This window comes from Sander lucioperca, chromosome 2 (assembly GCF_008315115.2).
Source record: "Sander lucioperca isolate FBNREF2018 chromosome 2, SLUC_FBN_1.2, whole genome shotgun sequence".
Lineage (NCBI taxonomy): Eukaryota > Metazoa > Chordata > Actinopteri > Perciformes > Percidae > Sander > Sander lucioperca.
Window position 1 is genome coordinate 5,338,684 of NC_050174.1, and position 25,719 is coordinate 5,364,402.

Here is a 25,719-nt window from a genome sequence, read left to right on the forward strand (position 1 = left end):
GACATTCATTTTTCCCAGAGGAAGAATCCTGCTGGATTTTGGCAACCCCATCTTTCCCTCCAGCCTCATCGTCAGATCAAAATTGTAATTGTCCAGCACTTTGGTTTAGTAATTAAACCTAAATACCTGCTAAACTAATGACATTCCCATCAGCTTCAGCTGTACTGTATACTGTGCATTTAGTTCTGATTAACCAATGTTATCATGCTAACATGCTAACGTTATATCTGCTTGGCATTAGCATGTTACTATTGTTGTTTACATGATAGCATGCTGATTTAGCTCAAACCATCTCTGTGCCTAAGTACAGCTTCACAGAATGATGTGGGCCAGCAACATGTAAGGTAACAAAAGGGGCAATAAAAAGTAAAAAGGGCAAAACAAAAGATTTTTGGCAAAAGAAATTTGGCATTTTGCGGCTCATCATGTTTTAGCCTGGTAATGTAGCTCTGTACTCAGACTGCAGGATTTACCCAAGGGAAAAAAGCCATGCAAATACTGTAAGCTGAGCTGAAATTGCTCTACTGCTGTAGGTTATGGTGTGTGAGTAATAATCCTATTAGATATGTTAGCCAAGCATCCATGAATACAAAGAAGGCACTCTCTTTGATTTCATGTGTGGTGGAAGGACAGGGATATCCACTGTTTGAAATTTCAATATCGAAGACCTTGTCATTTTGGTGTTATTTGTCTCATTAAGTACAGTCACAGGCCTTTTATTCTCGCCAAGGGGTGCAATCTCCACTTGGAATATTGAGTCTCTTTTTACACAAATTTCCATTACTTTGCTTTTCATTGAAGTGGCAAGGGAGTAACGGAGAAATGCCCTTAAATATATACAGCTCCACAAAGTTTTGTGTTGATTTAACCAGTGTTTTATTTTGCATTTGAATGGCACTTTTTTTCTCTTTTCAATATCAACTGAATCCTTTTAGAATACTGCTTTTTAAATGATCTGCTAGAACTACAAAAAGGGAAGAGGGCCAATTTATATTTCTTTTTGATGAGATAAAAAGAGCTAAACTCTTTTTAATATATACTGTAGGTTGTGTAGGTTGTATCTTGTTCAGGTTAATAATCTTTAAGAAAAGCATATGAAGGACATACATGACATTCGACAAGATTAAGATAAAATCATGAAGCAATGTTACTGTGCATTAGTCATATTGCTCTTTCTTATTTAGAAACACCACTAAACTGTGCTTTCCCCCCCTTTTGGACAGAGAAGAGAAGAAAAGTTCATGTAAGGCTTTTAAATGCCCCCAATGACCTCATTCCATCACATTTTCAAAGCTCAACAGAAACACTTTGAGTAAAGAATTGATGCATAATTAGCTGCAGCAGTGGCAGCTCTGGTAAAAATGAGGAATTACTTTTTTCCTCCTAAATCTTGCCCTGTAAATAAATGCTTTGCTTGCAAAACTTGTTGATTAGGTCACTAGAATGAGGGTGTATGCAGGTGTGTGTTTATTCTGTATCACTAGAAACCTTAAAATTAAATACACTTAGCCTAAACTCTTTTGTGCTGTGAGTTGAATGAATTTGCACAAAGACTGACTACTACTACATAGTATGAAAACGTTATGGTTTTACAGAGGGGTCTGTGCTGGACAGACAGGCTAGCTGTTTCCCTGTTTACATTTTTTTTGCTAAGCTAAGCTAACTGTTTCCTGACTGTCGCTTCATATTTAGCAGACAAATATGAGGAGAATCAATCCTCTCATCCAACGCTTGGTAAGAAAGAAAATGATAGTAGCGTGTTTCCTAAAACTATGCCCTTAGAGCTTGAAAGATTTATTTTTTATTAAAATGTCTGTTACACACATTCATGGTCCCCTGAAGATGAATTGTAATCTTTCCCAGACCTTTCATCTAGCGCCATCATCTGGTCAAATTTTCATTTTATCCAATACTTTATTGGTTTATGACCAATACCTGCAAAACTATTGGAATTGATTCCCATCAACCTCAGCTTTACTTTGTGATTAGTGCTAATCAGCAAATGTTAGCATGCTTACACGTCATTATATAAATTATACCTGCTTAACATCAATATTCTATCAATCTGTCTATCTATCTATCAATCAATCTATCTACCTATCTACTTTTCTTTCTTTCTATATGCTAGCATTAACATTGTGAGCATGTTGATGTAAGCATTTCAGCCTCACAGAGCTGCTAGCATGGCTGTAGACTGTTAATCTTGTTTATAAGTGTAATGTCAAGGCCAGGTACAACCTCCAATCTTTAAAAAAAATAATGAATTCTTCACCTTCTTCATTTTTCTTTTCTTATAATTTGATAGAAAAAGACAGAGCGTGCACACGTGATGATAAATACTGAGGTGCTGCGAATGGATCACGCCTAATAAGGCATAAAGCAAAGAGCAATATAACTCTCTCTTTACTTATATAAGACAGAGGCTACATATATCGACAGTATGCTCCGAAGCTGCCCTCATACTGCTGCTCTGTAGGAGAATTATTTATTTCTTGCTCTGTTCCTGGAGGATGTTGTTGACAGTGTCTCATCTCACTGTTTGAGTACCACTGGCTTCCATTAGGGCAGGAATTGCAATGTGATGTCTTTGTTGGAGGTTCACCAGTTACACTATATTCAAAAGCTTTGAAAGCAGAAGTAATACTGAGGCAAGAAAGGAAACATTTATTGTTTATGAATGTGGTGTCACACAGGTCCTGTCAGAAAAAGAACAGGGAGGTGAGGTGTTTGTATGAGGTCTTTGAAATAATCCTGCCTCCCCTCTTCTCTTTCAACAGGCAGCTGGACTTTGGAATTGTTCCCATCAAGAACAATCTGCACATTCGTGTAAAAGCAATACATTGCAATTGCAAAAGACAGTCTAACATTCCACATAACAACTAGGTTTTACATTTGTGATGCCCACTGTAGTTTATATTGTTATAAAAATGTACAGAATAACATTTTTGTGTCTCAGTGCAAAAGATATATTCGAAAAGAATTTCAGAAAAGCCGTGCCCTTGATAAACATCCCCCAACGTCTCCCCCTGATCTGTGCCCCAACAGTAAAATAATTGGCCTATTCACAAGACCACCAATAAATAACCAACAGAAGCAGTATTACAGTCACCGTCAGATAGCAGCAGTGTTTCAGCTTTGACTTTAAATACATATTCACAAACACAGTGTGTCACTGTACACCCACAATTCATCAGAACAACTTTAACTATAGATAATAATAATTACAGTTGTATTGATAGTAATTACCATGACAATAACAACCAAAAAAAAAGTGTCACATCTGCATTAAAGTATTTACATTGCTTTTTCAAGTTCTGTGGCTTAATTTCCCGTGTGTGAATTTCCCAAGTAAAAGAAGGCAATGAAGTGTCTCTAAGGTAAAAGGCTGGGAGAGGGGAGTTTATTAGCTGGTACAGATGCTGTTGATGGAGATGATGGCGGGGTCCACCAGTCCCAGCTCCTCATGCTCGTTAACACACAGCTGATAGCCGCAGCCCCGCCTACGCTTCAGCGGGGTCACCTTGGCGTCGGGCTTGGCGCGTGGTGGCAGGAGGAAGCCAACGCTCCCCGCGATCAGCATGTGCCAGATGCTGTGGATGTAGAAGTAGTTCTCCTCTGTCTCCACGAAGGCATAGAGGGCCACGGCAGACGTGGCAATCATGGTTCCCGGGAAGAGGAAGAACACCCACCGCTTCCAGGTGGGCGGGTAGCAACGCCGCCGACGGATGGTGCGCACCGTCTGACAGACACATAAAACAATGTTTTCAACTTTACCATTTAGACCTATTTTCTTTAATTAAGTTTAAAATAACAAACTAAAGTCCAACTCTATTTCATAGTTTATGTGGTAACAGCTAGTTTTAGTTTTTACATTCCTTAAATGGAGTGAATATCAAACTAAAAAGGCACAAAAAGCCTGCACAATTGGGTCATATGTAAGATGAAAATGGGTCCATTTGATGAATACCCACTAATTTATTTGAGCTTCTTTATTTGAACACTATGTCAATAACCTAAAATACTGACCTGTTCACTACTCAGCAAAGCTAAAACAATGCTTCTCCAGGCTGCACGTATGTGAATGCGTACAGGTGTTGTTCGGACACGTTTGTGTGTGTGTTTGGGGGTATAACATACGTGTCTAAAGTGTCATGTTTAGCAAACCACTGTGTAAAGACAACGCAGAAGAAATCAGGAAATGGAAACAAATTGCACTCTGGTAACAGTGTGAACAAACCACTACATCCACGAAACACGAAAGAAATTTGGATTTCACTGCAAGTTGGAGCAATGACAGGATGGCCATCATTATTAAGTACCTTAAAGGTGCTCTAAGCAATGTTGGGTGACGGCACTTCTGTTGACTTTCAAAGTATTTTCAAACAAAACAAGGCTAGCTCGCCCCTCCCTCTTCCTCATCCCGTCCCCTCTCCCTCTCTTCCGTGCTTCCGCGCACTAACCCCTCAACCCCCACCCCCAAATCCTTCTTGTCGGTTATTGGCTGGAACGCTGGAAGACTGTTTGTTATGTTTGGTGGTGCAGGTTGGCCAGTTTGTTTTTGTTGCCATTTGTGGAGCCTGGGCTGTCTACAGAGACCGCTTTTTTACAGTGTGTTAGGGGACAGACAGCTTGCGGATAGTGAGGAGATGTTTGCTGTATGTGACAAAAAATGTTGTAGCCTAAAAAACGCGTGACATTAAAAAGGAATTTAGATTCCTATGCTCTGCTAGAAGATCACTGGCAGTAGTATGCTGAAACGTATGACCAAACTCTTTTTCTGAAATAAACAAAGTGCAGATCAGCACTACATGTTGTTGAGATTTGGGAGGTATGCACAAAAAGCTTTAATTCCAGTTTAAGACACTGTCTAACTGTGTGCTATGCAATAAAACTGAAAAATAAAATGTTTTTCTGTAATTAGTCTCAAGTTAAACAGTCCTTTCCAAAACACTTACAAATAAATAACAGTTGTATATCAATTTCTTTCCAGAAAATGATTAGAAACTAAGGGACCCTTACAATTTTACATTATTATTTTATTTATTTTACAATTGATCTCAAAGGCCCGCGTGTTTAATGCTCTCCTTTCCTTAATTTAATGAACACATTTCATGCCGAAATAGGATATTGAATTGGGAGATCACACAGGGAGCAGTCATTCAAAAATGGAGCGCAATGGGATTTGAGTGAGGGAGCAGCAGGCAGTTTACTTTGATTGGAAGAACAGAGGGATGGGATTCTTAATAAATCTCCGTTGGTTTTATTGTCTGAAATTTGCATTCATGCCTACTGCTGCAGCATAAAGTCCATCACAATGATCATAATCAGCTGACAGATGTTTTAAATTGATCATCAGTGATTGGCCCGTCACCACTTTGGCTATTTTGCTATTTATGCTCGTGTTCTGTTTGGCAGTAACTGTATATGATGTCTCTATTTGTTTAATACAGATAATGTGCTTATTCTTTGCTGAATGTGTGGCACAGAGAGACATTTTATTTTGTTTCTTTCTAAACAGTGTTTGGAGAGTGCTTCATTATTGGATTCAGTCTCTATTTTCATCGGTTCATAAACATTGATAGCTTGCATTAGATTTATTTTCCCAAAACATTACCATAAAGAATCCCGACCTTGTCAAGGGAAATGCAAGCTGTTCATGAATGACACAAATTAAATGCATTCTATGAATGTATAATGAATACATAAATGGTTTTGATTAAGTTATTATGATGCATACATTTTAGGATAAAGACTAATAATTTACATGAAGCCAAGTAAAAAAAAAACATGAAATGTTTTGTTACTGCTCCACTCCCTTTGGAACTGTACATTTTTCTGGTTAGGACTAACAATTTCAGACTAGGATGGTGTTTTCATGCATAAGGACCTCATTTATTTTGGAGGGTTAGGAATATTTGGCATTGACAGATTTGAACTTATCCCTTTCTTCTTACTGTTCATGACACCTCTGCAAAGTAGAAGATGCTCCGTGCCCTTCACTTGACTGATCTAATTCGGTTGTGTCTGGGAACATTCAGAATGCCAGGCTTTGCAGAAACATGACAAGTTGAAATGAAAGGGCTCTTGTAGAAAATGTGTGGCGCTCAAACTCAGAGGTGCAGCACTGAGGAAAGAGTGCTGAAATGCAGACATACGCTATGGAACAGCTGATAAATTATGAAGTGTCACGTAATCAAAGCATGCGCACAGACTTATCTTTAAAAAAAATGGCAACATTAGCATAACATCCAAGTTACTTTTGTGGCTAGTTACTGTGTGGTTCATTGCCATAGGAAGATTGTGTCTTATTGTTTCAGTGATTTTGACACTGCATACAATCTGTGTATACTTCTATTGTGATATTGACACAGTATACCAGACCATAATATTTCAAATTTGTCAAATAACATATGTCAACAAGCCATCTATAATTGAATTACAACCAGCCAAATAGTGGAAGCCAATGGCTTTATGTAAACATCCAAATACATAATACATTTGAATGATACAGTAGTGCCCTGCATGAATTCTGAAGCGCTGTTGTTAATCTCAGGAGAAAAGACTCTCACTATGCTTATATATACTGTCCTACCTCTGGTGCTTAAACTGGAGGGTTTACATGGTGAATTAAACAGTACATCATCTTCCACAGTTTCTGTAGGATCCTCCAGCTCACATACAGATAACTCTCAGAGCTACAACTCCCACACTTTATTCAAAGCAAAGCTTTCTCCAAGGCAGCCTCAACTCTTGTTTTCAAACTCATGTCAGAGGTTTGGTGTTAAAGGCTTTTTTTCCCAAGAACCTTGCCTGAAAGACTATTATTTTTTATCTTTTCAGTTCAGGGAGCACAATATGACTCGGAGAAGAGTCAGTGGAAGTACAAGCTGACTTATAATGGAACTACAACCCATGACTAATACCCGCAGGCTGAAAAACTTTTAAAGCCCCTTCCATGCTAATGTAAAATAGCTTCATTGGTCAGAAACCCACTGTTTTTAACCATGCACATGTTCCAGCCCCATGTTCCAGCTCTAAGCTCAAATAATGGATTAAATCATTTTACACTTACTAGCATATGCAACAATAGAGGGACAGTGCTGGCACATTTCATCTGCATGTTTGAACAAGCTTGTCTATGAATGTCAAACACACGTGTATTAAAATTAATCATCTTTTATTCTGTGTAGAAATCCCTTGTAGACCAGTTGTTCACACACTGTAAGACGTAATATTTTGGGGGAAATACAAGATTAAAAATGTAATGTTATAATTTTGTCAAACAGAAACATACTGAATGCTACAAATAGGTTTATTAAATGACTTTGTTTTCTGCTATATTACCATCAACTGTTTAACTTGGTAATTTTTTTTTTTTTAAGATTATTTTTATATATATATATATATATATATACATTTTAGGCCTTTATTTCCACAGGACAGATGAAGACATGAAAGGGGAGAGAGAGGGGGAATGACATGCAGCAAAGGGCCGAACCCGCGGCCACCGCGCTGAGGAGCAAACCCCTATACATGTGCGCCCACTCCACCAACTGAGCTAACCCGGCCACACGGCTACTGTTTTTAAATGCAAGTAGACTCATTATGGAATAAACCCACTTTTAGCTCTAGGCTACTGGTCTACTGTGCAGTAAATATATGAGTTTCCCTTACCCATGCCACGGCCATGATGCCCAAAGCAAACAGGCTGGGCCCCAGCAGGTTCCACAGACCGTGACGGTCTAGCTGCAAAGCCATAGACAGAGACATCGCCCCCAGCAGATACAGCACCTTGACAAAAAAAACACATGGATCAATAACGGCACTTCATAAAACATTTTTGACACTGTTACATCCGCAGTAAATAGCAGGATATTTCTGATGTCAGAAAAATATTTTCGCTTTTCATGTAAGAAAAATGCTGACAAAAGCCGAGACAGCTTTTAGTCACTGTATGTATTGTGGACCTACATGCACCTGTGTCCTGTTTTTTTTTGGGATGTGAGAGTTCTACTTTTCCTAACACAGGTGGGGCATTCATGGAAGTCTAGTGTAGAACTGTGTTGCTGCTGCAATAAAAGCTTGAATGTACTACAAACAGGCAGGAGGAAGAAAGATAGTGCTGTAGTACTGTGGGTGCAAGTTCGGTAAGGTTAAGTAAAATAAATAGTAAAGTGAAGAAGAATTTAAATAGTAGTAGTTATTTGGTACTGGTCACCATGGTAATGCAATATGAACTCTAGCTTGAAAAGTGTTTCTTGTTGGCATTGTGATATAGCCAGCAGGCTAAATTAGAAAACTATATATCAGTATATTAATGGTTAGGGCTGGATGTGTTCTAAATTTTCTAATTTTTAACCAATTTAATGAAGAGATCAACACCAACAATAAATTGATCCTACTAGCATGTATTGTCTGTGTAGCTTGATACAGCTTCCTCCATTGTTCAAAAACACATCAATGAGCCACACTATTGCACTGGGTGGCGTGTTCCTTCATTATCTTGCACACACACACACACACACACACACACACACACACACACACACACACACACACACACACACACACACACAGTATTTCATTTTGACTCAATCCCACATACTGTCCTGAGGCCTGTACTACGAAGCAAGATTTGGCGTTAACAAGGTAACTTCAGGTTCAACCCAGGGTTTTGTGTATCACGACGGTGGATCACTTGTTACCGGGTTAAATCGTCGTGGTAACTTATGCTGAATACTTAACCTGCTCGGGAGCAGGTTATGTTCGAGATTAGAGATCAACTAGTGTAAAAGCACCACCTACTGACCAATCAATACTCGATTGATAACGACGTTACAGTGTTCTTTGAAGATCCGGTGGAGCGCGGTGCGCGGAGAGAGAGAGGTGAGCTCATAAAAGTTAAAACATTTAGAGACCGACAACCCCGTTAACATTCCCTGATGGGTATTTTTTATGAAAGATATATATTTTCAGTGGAGGGAAATATGTATAGGCTATTTGTCGGCTTTTTGAAAATTCTGGATTTCCAGGGTAGCCAATGCCACACATCGGTTTGAATTATGTTTTTATATTTTTTTTATTTTCTCTCACGATCGCTTACCACTGCCAGGGTTGCAACTGCTAATATTATAGGCTAAAGCAATGAAAGTTTATGAAAAGCAAAAGTGTAATTATGGTCAGATCTTGTGCCTGACTGATGGGGAAGTGATATTGATAAGCTTTTTTTTGCCAGCTTTCCTTCCTGCGTTTTGCCTGTAAAACCGTGTCTGTGTTCTTCATATTTATGTAGAATTATAGTTTGCTCTTCTTATGTAAAATATGCAGCTCTGGTAGATGTTTGCAATTGGTCATGCTGTGCAAACAGCGCCTCTTTTATGTGAACGCGCACGTCGCTGGATTGGGAAACCCTGGGTTGATTGAACTAGTTGTTAACCACCGTCGTGACACAGCTTAAGCGGGACCGCGGTTGTTAGGTTAGGTGAAGCCGGGTAACTGAAATAAATCCAGGGCATGTTGATCTTGATTCGTAGTATAGGCCTCAGGTGTAGTAAATATGCACCAGAGCAACAAATGTGGTTTAATCTTCAGCTGAAAATAGACCTCCACAAATACGCTATTTATTCCTGTTTGAATAATACAAAACTGCAGTGCCCAGATGTTTTAGGAGATAAGCCTTTTTTAAGTAAACAATATCTTAGTGATCCATTGTTAAATATTTACATATTTTAAAAACAATGGGCTTAGGGTTAAGTACCATAGAAAGGGCAGTGAAGTCAGAAAGTATTGAGAGACGGTTCAACACGTTGTTTGTAAGAAAGAAATATTAAATAATGCCAGACTTATCCTGTAATGTTAACAGCCACTACTACAGCTGGCTTTTACAAAAATCATGCAAATTTGTGTTAAAAAAGAGAAGCCTGCCATTATGTAAATATGCCATCAGTTTAATGTATCAGTGAGGGAACGGTCAGTACAAAAAATATTGTCTTTTGAAGTCTGTTGAAGTCCAAATAAATATGTGTAGATATAAATAAGTGCTCTCAGAGTAATACCCAACTAAACTTCCTATATATAAGTGAGAGCCACAATATAACAAAGAAAACAAAACGCTGATAGGCCCATGCTATAAATAATGCCATTTTAACTTTTTTTTTGTCAAGCTTACAATTTGACATAAAGCCACAGGATATAAAATGGATAAAGTGAGAGGGAAAAAATCAATAAGATGTGCCACACATACTTTGGGAGAACCTAAGCCTGCGCAGGATGTCGGAGGTCTACAATCTTCTGTCTGGAAGGGAACGTGAGGAGAAATTGGGGATTTTTGAGCGGGGAAGGGATGACCTGTGCTGCAGGAGAACAGAACTAATTGGCACAGACCAAGGGGTAGAGGATCAGCGTAGTGTAGCCCGAGGACTCTGTGCAGCAACAATCATCACTCATACTGCACCGCTGGATCAAACTGGGGCACCCAAAAATGCATGTAAACATGTATTGTTGTATGCAGGCATGAATGCATGGATGCTCACAGGCAAGGGTTTCGCTGTAATGAATTATTATCTGTCTTGGTGACAGACGAGCCTTTGGAAATTCTGCAGTCAGATGATCAGGTTTTAAAATCTCCAAGGAGTGCCCAACTTATTTTGGTGAGAACAATGTTATCATAACCGCTCAGTAAAAGAGGGCCAAAACTACAAAGATGAGAACCAAGTTGTAATAAAACGTAATTATCCTTTAAATTTATGTTTATGATTCTGACGGAGTGACTATTAGCGAGTTGAAATTAATAACTTTCTATATGTGAACGAGCAAAAATGCCCTTGCAAGATATTCTGCTGACATATTTGTGATGACTTCTAGACCTTTGAAGGTCCATAAGTCTCACACACACACACACACACACACACACACACACACACACACACACATGCACACTATCAGGTGCTCCTAGGTCCTTCACCCTCTACTGCTGCTGCGGTCATAGACATAAACAAACAAACACACACATACACAAACAAACAACCGCACACAAACACACACACACACACACACACACACACACACACACACACACACACACTGAGTCTCGCTAGTACACAAACACACACATCTCCACTTCCCAGTCCTGACATGTGCGATTTGATTAGTGACTGCGTACTGCAGTGCTCAGCAAAAATGAAAACTCTAGAGGACAGCAGATGTTCGTATACTCTCCCTCCCTCCCACTACTCCGCCCCTCCCCCTCTGTCTCATTTATGGACATGGGCACACACACATTACACATACACCCACAGACACACACTTTCCCTAAGACTGCTTTGTGTCTTCAAGCATCTTGATCTGCCATCTTGGTGTGCAGCCAGGGAATGACCCAGGGAGAAGGTGCACCTGTTAGTGTTTACTGTTATCCACCGCAATATGTCAACAACCAGAGAATTTAGCACCAGGCATCGCTGATTCTAACACATTGAGCTTTTAATTATTGACTACAAATTGAGGCATATGCTGTACTCATTTGTATCTTTACTTCACAGCTCTTCAGCTCTACCTTTTAGTCCTCTAACCCCTCTTTGCTTTAGGGTTTATCTCAAGTTGTCGACCACTAACATGGAACTCTCAGCCAAGGTGCTGCCAGACTGCAACATATGACAGTAGACAGGCATTAGGGTCAGAAGATGTCTAGTTTCAGACGTCAGTACCACTGCCCACTTCTAATATTTTGCCAAGCAAATCACACTGTTCTGGAGTTGCTCTTGTGAATGGCTGGCTTCTTTGTTTAGAAGCACAATCGAGCCAATCAGACGGTGGCGAAGACGGTTCAACACAAATACAAAAACCATCTCGGACACCATAAATCAGAACCTTTTGTGGGAAGATCTAAAGGTGGTGACATAGGATGCACTCCACATGGCCTTGTCGATGTGCAGCTGTTTACATTGCATCAAATATTTATATTCAATTATATATTATTATAATTATTCATATTAAATTATAAATAATTTTAGATAATATATATCAAAAAGCTCACAAGTTTTATTAAAGTGGAAACAAAATGGTCATTCAGCTGGACTGTCATTACAAATGTGCCTACACTCAGCTACAACTACAGTTCCATTAAATTTTTCCTTCAACTATGTCACTTGACTCTCCTTTAAGGATAATTAGGATGAACTACAGTATGCGCCTACCTGTTTGATGATGGACTTTAGCCTGGCCATCGCAATGACAGTGACCCACACTGACATGAGCGACCCGAGGAAATCACAGAACTGCAGGACGTCATACTCCATGATGCAAAAGACCACAATACCCGGCTGGTCACATGCATGGTAGAACTGTCAGAGAGGGAAAAGGCAGTGAGTGGTCAGACCAACCAGCAGATATGTCTGAAAAAACATCAAAAATTGGTTCAGTAAAATTTAGGGCTGTCAAACGATATTTTTTTTTTAATCGCGATTAGTGGCTGAATTTCTATAGTTAATCGCGATTAATCGCATATTTTATCACATGATTAAAATTCTATTATTTTGCATTTCAGAACAGTTTTTAAGTACATATTAACAATCGAAAGCAATTCTTACCAGTGTATCTTGATTGGGAATCAAATGAATGCAAAGAAAGTTACTTTATGAACTTGATTTTAAGATTTGTAATTATTTATTTATTGTAAACAAAAGAAAAATGTGTGAATCTGTCATTATTGCACAATTCCTCCAATTACCTAACTAAAAAACTAAAAATCCCTATCCTTACTAGAGTCAATATAGTGTTTAGTAACTCCTAAATAATGTTGATGACTCACTGACATCCAGTGATCACCGGTTAATGAGACAGCGTTTGCAGCACTTTGCAGCTGTTCCAGTGTGGCTGCTTTCTCCGTGTCATACAGGCTGTGTATCCGTGAAAACTACTGTTCCCCTCGACGGCAACGAGACAGGTCAGAACATGCCAACCGTAGTACGTCTTTAAGACCCGAGTCCTCTACGATACTGACAGGTCTGCAGTTAGTTGCCATCCGTTTCGCAAGAGCTGTAGTAATTTTTTGGGATTTGGTTTCATCCACAGGTCGGCAAGTAGCACTCTCCAAAATAGTGCTTTGCCTGAGTGGGTAGCATGCTAGCGGGTAGCATCACGTTAACTGTACTACTATGCTTAGCTCCGTAGGTGGTAGCTCAAGCTTGACGTGCTTGGGTGATATTTTAATTTGGCTTTACACAATGTGCATATGGCTTTCGCCTTGTCTACCGGGAGTTTTGGAAAATAAAAAGTGCCATTCAGGATTGCTGCTGTCTTTCTCCATCATGCCTGCAGCCTGCAGCAGCAGGATGTGTTACGAGGAAGTGGCAGCTTGATGATAAGTAATGGTGCTGCAAAGGGTCAAAATGGTAGCCTGTTAGGCACGACGCAAAGCCGAGTGAAGTGTAAAATAAATTAATAAATGCCGGCATGCGATTAATGCGATTAAAAAAAATTAATCGCATCGCGTCGGCCCTTAATCGCATCGCGATCAACGCGTTGAGTATTTTCTTACCTGACAACACACTAACATACACACTATTAAGTGATGGTCTGGTTTGGTCTATATATATATATATATATATATATATATATACAAGGCATGAAATTGGCACCCGCCCACCCGCCAAATGCGGGTAACTTTTGTGATTGGCGGGTGAAACTGTCAATCTACCTGCCTGGCGGGTAGCCAATGAGAATTGAGTGATTCAGACACCTAACTATCGGTAAGCAGCGTACGCCGTTGTTTACGGGCCTGGTCCAATCAGGGGCCCGCATTACTGGAAGACATTGATTGACAGCCTATCGCATTTTCAATACTCACACAATCCCAGCAGTCCCATGTGCAGCCACTGACCAAGCGGGAGTGAGAACCCTCTTAATACATCCATGGTGAGAACAGGTAAAGTTAATTTCCTAGTTTCTGATATGAAGACGAGACGTGTGTGTGACTCGAACATCTCACATTTACCAACAAAACGTACAGCGAAAGACCGTGCAAAACATTTCAGACCGTCCTGTCAACATGTATACAATTTAACATTAATGTACGCTGTCACTGAAGCTGCTGCTGTTTCAATACTGTCGGCTCTCTGCAGCGGGCGGGGCTGCTCCGTTTCCCCCGTGACTGACGCGCACACACACACACACAATCACACGCAAACACACGCACAGACACACACACAAACGCACACGGTGGATGCAGGAAAAAACGCAGATGAGACCTACAGGATGACCTAAATTGAGGACAGCTTCTCTCGTTATTGTAAGTGTAATGATAAGTTAAAGTCCAACAAGTACTTTATCAAACCGTATGACTGTGTGTCCCTGGCCAGGATAGGAAATTAACTAACAATGTAAAGATTAACAAGCCACTGACAATGACAGATATGTTCATATTTGATTCATTCAATACATTCTTATTTTGTGTCTTAAATCCACCAGCCTTTTTCATATTTTACCAACATTTGCAGCATCCTGAGCCTTTTTGGTAAGGTTCCTAGGAAATCTCAGCCCAGAATAATGAATTAATAGTAATAAGTATTATTCTCCCCAAAACAAGTTTCCTTTTTATTTATTTTTTTATTTTTAAGAACTATACAAAAAAGATTCATGTGTTATGGTGCGCATTCACCATTGTTTTGTTGTTGTTGTGGTGCGCGTAGGCTACTCCTGATTTTGTCAGTCATCTCATCTCTTATAGGCAGTGGCGTAACGAGCCAACACCGGGCCCCTATGCAGGATTATCAAGGCGGGCCCCCATACTACAGCACGTAATGACGGCGCAATGTCCACGAGTAGGCTACCATCAATAGGACAGGATAGGATCATAGAGACACACCAATTCCTGTTTTTCTTTATGACACAAAAAAAAAGTGGCTGGTAAAAAGTCCCTGTGGCAGGTGGATTTAAAAATCCACCTGCCACAGTGGCCGGTGGTCAAAAAAGTTAACTTCATGCCCTGTATATATATATATATCCACCACTGTCACATCCTGATTACTTTCTGGAAACAAATGCTTTTGTGTTTGTACATGCTTTAATAATTTCAAGTTATTGTCAATTTTTGAAAGTTTTTTTCAAAAAATATAAATGTCTAAACATAATTCCCACATATTATTAGAAAAAAATACATACATCCTAAAGATTCACTGTGACAGATAAAAGATGATTTATAAAATCCAACAATTAATATTTTATGTGGCTTAGTATTCTATGCACTAAAAAGGTATGTATAAAGGCTTTAGGCACACGTTATTGAAGGCCCAGTTTACTATGCAACTTTATTTTATACAATACATGTAGTAGGGGGTCCCTGCTCCATCTCTCTTTTAGTTAAGGGGTCCTTGGCTTAAAAAAACATTAAAGACCACTGTTATAGAGACATGCACTACTGTGTTAGTGTGGCAGTCACTCACAGTGGAAAAGAACATGGTGAAAATGTAGACTGAAGCCTCCAGCAAGTAGTGGCTTCGGATGGCGATGGCCACAGGCGGGACGAACATCAGGTTACTGAGACAGAGCAGCAGGGTGGAGAGGAGCTGGAAACTGTAGGAATAGGCCTCCGAGTTGTCTGTGCATCCCCAGCCATCCCAGCCTAACACACACGTGCGCGCACACCACACACACACACACACACACACACACACACACACAGTCAGTACTGTACTGTATGATGGTCTAAGGAAGTAGAGATCTAAGAGAGTAGAGAGCTTTTGTGTCTGCAGTCTTTATAGGTTGGAAAGAACTGGAGTTAAAGGAGTTTTCACTTCCTGAAACGCTAAAAAAAAACTAGGAAAATCTTCTTGAACTTTTTACCTTAATGGATGAGAAGGAGCTCTACTGTTAATGAATCGGGTTGTTTCAAAAGCTCATCCCTTTAGAATTTTTAGTATCTCTTAAAATGGATAAAATATTTATCTCTTGACAAGATCAATGCTCCATCGGCCCTTTCTTATAAACATACATTTCTCTGTGAAAAATCAAAAACAGATCTGTGTGAAGTTGTTTGTCTTGTAAGGAATAAAGGCACCTGGTGTGAACTCCCTCTTATGTTAAAACACCCCCGCTTTGCCACTTGAATTGGATCCTTATCAAGTAGTTGATTGGATAAGACAGTGAGAATTAAATATTCGTGAGCACTGTTGAACGGAGGGTTTGTGGTGTGAGACGTGCCAAGGGCGAGTGCTGAATGCAAAGCGCCTGCCAGGAAGCAGTTACACATGTGAAGTATGACAACGGCTTTAACTATAGAGAAAGCAGTCCCGATAAAAGAAGATCAAAGGCAGGATTTTAAGTTTCATAAGCTCTTCTTTTATTGAAAAGCTGTTCGTAATTAAGAGTGTGTTTTATTGGCTTATATTAGAAGATTAATACCAGGCGGCTGTATGACTCATTGTACAGCAGCACATACAATTTAATTGCTTTCAATTCTGAAAAGAGACCTCACCTTGCTCTCTCTCGTTTTCTTGTCACTCTGCATGATCTGCATGATCTTCCAACAAATTAGAAATTCTTTGCCACAGTGATGACCCAGTTCCTCACAGAAAGTTGTATCTTATCTTGTATGCAAACAAAGCTTTTGACGGCTGAAAATCAATTCCACTTATTAATTCATGGTCATGCTTTTTGCTAATTATTAATTACTGATGGATAATTAACGGCATTGTTGAGTACACACCAAGTGTATTCATTCATGTATCCACTTCTATCAAACAACTTGCTTTGTTTTGTTGGTAACAGGCTTCCATAACCGTGTTTAGTGAATGGAAATGCAATTTAAAAAGGCGGACATTCGAATACAATCAGATTAAGACATACATAACATAGACATCCTAATTTAAATTGTGTTCACATTCAAATTGTGCACAAATTCAAATCAACAAAGAGGAAAAAAAGCTCCTATGTGAGCCTGAAAAATACACTGACAATGACATGCATTGCAATAGATTTTATAAGTAAATTGTTACCTGCTTTGCATTCACAGGCAGCATAGAGATAGTTGTTTGTGCGCAGAAGCTTGCACTGTCCATACGTCCCACAGTCATTGATGCATGGAGTCAGGTATGCACGCATATACACCTCGGCGGTGACATTGGTGCATGCCTCAAATCTGGAAAAGTCACAGACAGGCAGAACGCAGATAGAGGTGAGCATGAGAAACATCACTGGTAAATTTATCAGTATTAAGGTAGAAAATGTACAGTGGTGAACTGCAACTGTGAACTGCAATGTTTTATTATAAATTAAACTACCCAACAATATAACGGCCTATAAGTCCAGCTGAAAAGTCCACTGCCAAACCTCCCAGATTCAGTCAGTGTGGCTGTAGACTGTCTTATTGTTTTATGTGCCCCAGCACTATGTTGGAGATCAAAAGGTCGTTTTAGGGTTGTCAGAAGTCAGACAACTTTACTCTGTTAAGCTTGTGCAATCTCTAAAAGCATTTACAAAAGTAGTTTTCCACAAATGATGTCTGTGCTTTATAGACCAACAAGGAAGTTAGGGTTCTACTGTGATAGTTTAACCTTCATTAAGTATCTCAGTTAGGTACCACACTTGGATTTCTTTACAATACTCCTATATACGCCTATAATAATATAATAAGAAAGACCTCCATTTGTAATGTCAAAACTTTCTTTTTTGTACTTTTAGAGAACCATTTCAACAAAAATGTACATTTTTATAGGAATTTCATGTACTGATAGAAGTTGTTGTTATGCCATGCTATGAGTTATAACTACAGTGTAGAAACTAACAACTGCACATGAATCTATATATAATTAGTCAATGTCTGATTAGAAAGAAACTTGCATATTTCTGCTTGCATTGTATCCTTTCTAATTGCTCATTCAATCAGGAGGTAACAAATGTGTTTCTTTTCCTTTTCATAGAACCCATTCCTTTAATTGGCACAATTGCTCACTTCCTAATCCCTAAATTATAACACTCAACTTAATTGTAGCCTTGAAGAGCACCTATCATTCACACTACCGCTTTTCATCTCTAACAAGACCTGATTAATTTAACGTGTAAATTTGTGGAAATCTAACACATAGCTACGTGAATGTTTTCCACATTTTCATACCTCAGCAATGCCTTTCATATGAGGATGAGACCATGTACCGTACCATCTGCTATTATTTGTTATTGAAATTCAATTGGAACTCCCAAGTGGCCGGCGACTAAATCTGCTCAATTTCATTCCGTTCACATCTTCGTGCCATTAAGGGTTCGGCAATACAGCTCAATCTGCTGAATAGCTAATACGCTAATACAATGCGTTGGCCAACTTAAAGTAACATTTTTCCCCTCCTTCTCTTTACAACATATCTCACAATGACTTGAAACAACCTTCAGAAAAAGAGTGTGTACTTATTGCACTCATCTGTGGATTAAACTGTAAATGAAGCTGCAGAGAATAGAGATGACTAGATATTTCTATTCAAGAAAAGAAATATATTGTAGGTGCAATGCACTATGGTCTGCTTAGTATACTAAAGATAAAAAAAACTAACATTTCTTCCTGTATGAACGGTGATCATTGTGTCTAAATTCCCCAATATGCAAATGTGGAAGATGAAAAATCTACTTTTTTAAACTTCAAAATCTAACCCTCTTCCATGTCATATGCTAGGTGTGCACCAGAGGCACATTCATGAAGCCAATCCCAAATGAATCTGCTGGGTGACAGATGGGAGAGAATGTGGCTGGATGAGGGAGGCAGCACTGTTTAATCAGTGAGCATGGTGTCTTCATTAGAGCACAGAATTATTAATTTTGGTAAATAGGATTTTTGTACAATGATGTTTTTAAGAGATACTGAATGTCTTATTTTTGCAATTGTCTTCCTATAATTGACAGCAAATATTGTCTCACAGAGGTTGCTTTGGGGCCACTGGGACCAAGCCAAAGAATTAATTATAAGACTGTCAAAAATGTATAAGCTCATAAATTATGTTTTGGAGACTTTATGGGTTGACTACTCCAGAGCACACAATTAACACAATTGTTTCCTTTTTAAAGGTATAAAGGAAATAGTTCAACATTTTGTGAAATCCACTCATTCACTTTCTTGCCGAGAGCTCCAGGAGAAGATAGCTACCACTCTTATTTCTGTATGCTAAATATGGCGCTAGCAGCTGGCTAACTTAGCGTAGAGAACGGAGAAAAAGGTGGCTCTGTCCAAAGGTAAAAAAACACCTACTGACAACTCTAAAGCTCACTATTAACACTAAATATGTTTGCTTAATACGTAAAATGGGGATTTCTTATTTTTTACACGTGTTTGTAAGGGAAACTAGCAGAGACTCTAGGAAGTTACTGGTCCCAAGCAGTCTGGCTCATAACCCAATGTAAAACATTGAATTGTCGTTATAGTTTGGCTTTTGTACGGTTTAAACAAACCAGATATACTGTAACATGTTGATCAGTGAGCTTTAGAGGCACTGTTCTGCTGATTCTTACATTTGAACAGTGCTAGCTGTTTCCCCCTGTTTCCAGTCTTTATGCTAAGCTAATTAAGGCTGGCTGCTGGCAGTAGCTTCATATTTAGCATAGGCCTCCAGCCATGATAGTAGTACTGGTCATCTAAATCACCTCAAGAGCGCAAATAAGCGTATATTATAGTTTAAGTGTCAGACCTTTCCTCTAAAGCTATACAGTGCAGGATTTGGCGGTTGCTGTTGTAAACACATTCAAAGTTGGCCACAAATAAATAAACACACACACACACACACACACACACACACACACACACACACACACACACACACACACACACACACACACACACACACACACACACACACACACACATCTCTGCACAACCCTGGAGTAAGGTGTTGCATTGCCAGATTTTGTGTGAATGCAGCCAAGTGGACATGCTTCATACTGTCCACTGTGGCCTCTCTGAAAAAACCCTGCATAATATACTTTAAAAAAAAACAGCAGTTACTTTTCATGTATAATTCTAAATGCACTTGAGTAAAGTTTTCCAGTGAAGCACAGTGTAACCATATAGAGGATATCTTATAGAAATATAGAATTAGCATTGCCTGTCTTACCCATGTTCAGTGACACATAGAGAGCGCAGACTGAGGTACCAGATGCCTGTTTGCGGATAGGGAATCCTCAATTTGGTGATATTAACAGAGGCATTCACAGAAAGGAAAAACCCGGCCCCCGATTCTGCAACAGGTGAAAAAAAGTGATAGAAACATATTTTAAAACAGAAAAAAATGCATTAACAAGAAGAAGTTACATACATTTACATTTATTTGCTTCTGAAATGTTGCAGTTAAAACATTTGAAATTGTTGAAATAATGGAAGAGTTGAAGTTGCAGTCGAAATACAAATACTGAAAGGAGCTGAAATTCAAACAGATGTGCTAAGTGAAGTTGAAGTGTCAATTTAGGTGTAAGCAGTGAGGTGATGTTGAAGTATAAGTTGCAATGAAACCCCTGACCACTGAACCACTAAAAGGAGTTGAAATGTCAGTCGTGTGTAGGTGATAAATTGAGCTTGAAGTGTTAATTAAAGTGGAAGTCCTGATAGAAATTAGTGCCAGTTCTTAAGATAATGTCAGTTGAAGGTTGGCTGACGTTTAAGCTAAACAGTTGGAGTAAATTGTGTATGAATAGTCAAAGTTTTGGGAGTTAGAGGAGCTGGAGAATGTTTTTGTTGCTCAAATGTGAAGACCTAGAAGAGTCTCACACTCATTTATAAAAAAATATATATATTACTTGTAATCTTAAACATTAATTATAATATGCTATAATAATATAATGGAATATACTGTTTATTAATTTGGGGGTATATTGTCAAAGGTAAATTTGACATACCTGATTCACATTTCAATGAGGAGTTTTCCCGTAAGAAGAGAGGCATCCCATGGTTCAGGCAGCCAAACACTGTGACATTAGCTCCTTTCAGTGTAGACTGCAGGAGGAAACACAAGCAAATGTCATTCATCCATCCAACCATCAACCATCTGCTGCCATCATGCTGGTGAGCTAACACTGTTCATGATTACCTCAGGTGTCATTTATGCCGTCAGATAGTAAACTTTAAAACTAACAAATCAAGTGAAACTGCTCTCACTCTGTCTGCCTGAGGCACCTAAATGAAGATGTTGGCAGTTTATCTCCTTAAAGCATCAATTATACATTAACACGTTCAGGCATAAAAAAAAAACAATCCTGGAGAATTATTCAAGCGTTGGAAGCTGCATCTGCTTATACAAATTGGCTCATTCAGCAGAGAGGTGAAAGGAGACCACTACAGTCCAATTTTGTGTATAAGTAAAAGGACAATGGGAGTACAAATAGCAGCAATAAATTACTGCATCTGTTCATAAAGTATCAGTGTGCACTCAGGCATCAAATCCCGCCGCCCACCCCCCCCACCCACCCACTCCCATGCACAAAATGAGCATAATGTATATGCAGGGAGTTGGCAAAGTTGTTGATTAATGCAATGACTCAACAAACACTTTGCCAGGTGCTGAGATTTCAGACTTCCTAAACTCGCCATCTGGCCTATACTCTCTTGGTAGTAAGACTCAATCACGCCCACTGGCATTTCAAGATAGCCCCTCCCCCCTCCTACCCCCTTTCGTCCCGACTCTGCCCTTCAGTTTGAAGATGAAGAATTGAGTGAGAAACACTCATGGATGGATTACCAGACGGACCAAAGGAAGCCCAGGGGCCTCCAAACTCAGACTCTTTATATGAAGTAACTGTTATCAAAAATTTTGGTTGGTAAGTCAAAGAGCTCAGTAGACATGTTTTTAGTCATGCTAGAAGCTTTGCAATGTCAGCCTCTTGGTTGGCTTGTCCACCACTTTGGTTCAGACTGAAATACTATATCTTGACAGCTATGAAATGGATTGCTATGACATTTACGACAGATATTCAAGGTCCCTAGAGGTGAAATTCTAATGACTTTGGTGATCCTCTGGCTTTTCCTCTAGTGCCAGCAGTTTTCACAGACATTCATGGACCCTAGAGGATGAAGCCTCCTGACTTTGGTGAACCCCTGACTTTTCCTTTTGCTCCACTACGAGGTTGACATTTGGAGATAATAGAAAATAACTTCTAACGACTTTGGTGATGCTCTGACTTTTCCTCTAACACCACCAGCAAAGTCAAAGTTTCTTTTATTCTAGGTTATAGCTCAACATCTATTTGATGAATTGGCACATTTGGCACAGATTCATGGTTCTCAGACAATGTTTACTAATGACTTGTGTGATCCTGTGACCTTTCATTTTGTTCACATAATATAGCTACATAGTGCAAATCCCACACAGTAAAATTCCAGGTGCAGTTTTCAACGAATAGGAAAAGGATGGGCATTGTACACATCTGTGCCCAGGGGTCCCTTTTCCTTAGCTTGCACGGCAGCTGGGTTCTTGCGATATCACGAGATCATGCAGGAATTGCAGGGTCACATATCACACAAAATCATCTTTTCAGGCTTCAAGTAATGCGTTTGTGTCCAAACAACAGGCTGTTCGAAAAATAAGTTTCCCCAAACTTGTTGCCTCTACCCCTGGCCCAGATAAATTGAAAAATTGAGCCAAAGGAAAAATATTTTCTTGTGTTGTGGTTCCAAAAATCTCTTTACATGTTCTTCTGGACACACAGAAAATCTTAAGTGATGACATCATTGTGCATGAGGAGCAACACAGCAAGAACGGCCAGCCAAAAATAAAACCAGTTTCTGAATTTGTTTTACTCTGCCTTAAGCAATTGAAATGAAGAAATAGTAATAAATAACACATCCTATTCTCACTTAGATATGCTAGCGGTTTAGATAAAATTCTTGTAAATTATTTATATATACATATTTATATATCATTCCCTCTCATAAAATCTAAATGATATTCTGAAAACATTTCTATTTCAATCCAAAGTTAAGGCCCCCAAAATATAGGCAGGCTATAAGGTAATTAATAACCTAAAATAAAATTCTTATGGTCTTTTGATTACAGTCATAATTGCAGTCTCTTCTGAAAAAAAAAAACTCATGGCATTTACTATCAGAAACTTAGTCTAAGTGATAAAGACCCAAATTCATGGACACAAAAACCTGGTATCATGGTAAAATATATTTTTTTCCGCCTATTGCCCCATTTCTGAACTCAAAATGGTTTACACAGATGAAAGCGTGAGGCTGTGTGCTTTCAAATGATGTATAGTTCTTAAGTGAGACTTCAACAGGATGCAATTTGGGCCACTACTTATCAATGATGAACATTTATTTAGGTGGCTAAGCTAGAGCCAGGCTACTGCCACTTTCAAGAGTTTATTTCCTCATACTTCAGCTTTAGTCAATAATATATTGTAATTCAGATTATTTACATTGTGTTGACACAAATCATTTAAGCTCAACCTTCAGAATTAGAATCCATAATATCCTATGGCTGGTTTTAAATGATGGCCCCACATGTAACGTGCCCCTCCATCACCTTGGTTCAACAGGATATCAAATTAAGGAAGCAAGATGCTCTCAAGATACAGATGATTATTTTGTGATATGTTTGATTCTTCTCAAATATATCAGCTGAACCACTCATGTGCTGTAGAAACCAGGAAATTCATTTGTTTTCGACTCCACTCTGCCTGTCTGTGTGGAGCTCAAATTAAGATTTACTGATAACTTTGGAGGCTCCAGATGATTTCCCCTCAAGCTGGATGCCGATCCTGCACCCTGCATCTTTACTGTCCTGTAACCAGTGATTCAAAAATGATTTCAATCACTTCTTAAAAGGGCTGTTGTCAGAGCATTGTTGATGAATTATTGTTCAGCTCTTGTTGTGCTTGCCTCTTTTTTTGTTGTGCCCCATTTTAAATTCATGCCTGTAATTTGTTTGGGGTTTTATTTATTGCTGTTACTTGTAAAGCACTTTGTAACATTGTTGTGACCATTGCTACATTAATCACGTTTAATATTGTGATGTATATGCCTGATCCATTAGCAGCTGTTAGTTAGGATTGTGGAACGTGAGTTGCAGAGGAATAATTCAATCAGGAGCGCAACCTTCCAACAATGCAATGCTCAAGGTTACTGACTGATGCAAACTACTGTGGAGGAACTAAGAAAACAAACAAATAATTACTACAACAGGACAGATTTCTGACTTCAAATTTCATAAAAATGCTGCAAATGAAAAAAACTTTTGATGAATGCCAGTTAATCTCTGTTGTTTACTCATGGGGCATCTGCTTTGCTAAATTTCCCAGGAGTTATGCTGATGACATGTGCCAAGAAAGACACAATGTCAACTATAGCAAGAGCATGGATGAAGCTGGCATGTGCACTATATGCTGCACATCCCAGTGCCCAAACTAATTAAAATAAACTCCATGATGAGTTTTAATTTTGCTCAGTGAAATATTAAAATGTCTTCTGTTTTGACTCATACTGGTTTTGCAAATATACCAATGTTGCTAAGCGACAGCTAACATGTTAGTTTTTTCAGTTCAATATCTAATATTTCTAATCAAATTAAACATGTTATAAAGAAGTTCTCAGATGGGGTCCCAAACTTGACATGGAAGATGGATAAATAGGTAAATGAATGAATATATAAGCATGGTGACAAATCATAATTTTGCAACAAAAAAAGAATAGATAAATAGATGAATGGGCATAAATAAAGCATATTATATTTTGATATATTTGATAATAAATAAATGTGGATGTGAATAAATATTGAAATGAATCTATAAATAAATAAATACATACATTACACAATACATACACATAATTTTTCATTATTACTATTTATCTATTGTCATTGCCTATTTATTTGTATTATCTTTTGGCAACATTTCTATTTATTCATTTATTTTTAATCCATCATGCTCATTTATTTATTTATTTATTTATTTGAGCCCCCTGAAACTAACATGTAAAAGCTAACAAGGCGTACAGTGACACAGTCTCAGGAACTAATGCTCATTACAGTGCTTACAATTTCTTTCTCTGCATAAGTCCTACCTGGAGAACACATTGAAAAATGGATCTAAAGTGATTAAAGTGATCCACAGCCAGTTGAGGTATCAGTGCAAATAGAAGCCATATGCATTCCATTCACACTTTCTCACAGAGAGTGATGCAAGGCAGACAAGCAGCTCCAGCTATTGTCTCCTAAAGCCCTGCAAATCTGCCAGAGTCCCCCACTGGCAGCGGCTGACTGGAATCTGCGCCTGTGACAAGCAAGTGACAGATCATCGCCGAGGGGGGATAAATCTGTCCATAGAATAATATAGCATGACAGTCTCTCTGAAGAATACATCTTGTGACTCACACAGCAACAGCAACCAGGTTTCATCACAGCATATTGTCTCTGTTACATCTGCCAAGTTAAAATCAACCAACTATACACACTTCTGCGGTTTGTGGTAGTGGTTGGAAGGGGTCAGGGTCTAGCCCAGGATGAATGAGGCAGGAAAACACCCAGGAGATCGCTATTACAGCGCTAACACAGACACAAACAGAGGTTCTCCTGACGACTGTAGGATGAAGCACACATAAACACAAGGACAACATGGAACTTCACAGAGAAAGGACCAGGATTCCCATTTAAACCCAAGCCGATCTCTTTGAGGTGACAGTAAAGCCACTAACCCACTGTGTCGCCACATCAACCAAGCAATCAATCAATAAACCATCACAATAATTACAGTCAA

The 25,719-nt window shown here is 38.9% G+C and overlaps 1 protein-coding gene across 1 annotated transcript in view; it reads right to left on the reverse strand.

The window, feature by feature from the left end:
• Positions 1-2,638: 2,638 nt before the first annotated feature.
• The window catches only part of tmem8b (transmembrane protein 8B), a 37,289-nt gene continuing 14,208 nt past the window's right edge, over positions 2,639-25,719 (reverse strand). The window contains exons 7-13 of the mRNA XM_031305895.2: positions 20,863-20,959; positions 20,085-20,208; positions 16,989-17,131; positions 15,438-15,616; positions 12,192-12,338; positions 7,675-7,791; positions 2,639-3,739 (exon numbers count right to left, since the gene is read on the reverse strand). Of these exons, the coding sequence (XP_031161755.1) occupies positions 3,404-3,739; positions 7,675-7,791; positions 12,192-12,338; positions 15,438-15,616; positions 16,989-17,131; positions 20,085-20,208; positions 20,863-20,959 (1,143 nt within the window). The 3' untranslated portion in view covers positions 2,639-3,403. The remainder of the gene's footprint in view (positions 3,740-7,674; positions 7,792-12,191; positions 12,339-15,437; positions 15,617-16,988; positions 17,132-20,084; positions 20,209-20,862; positions 20,960-25,719) is intronic.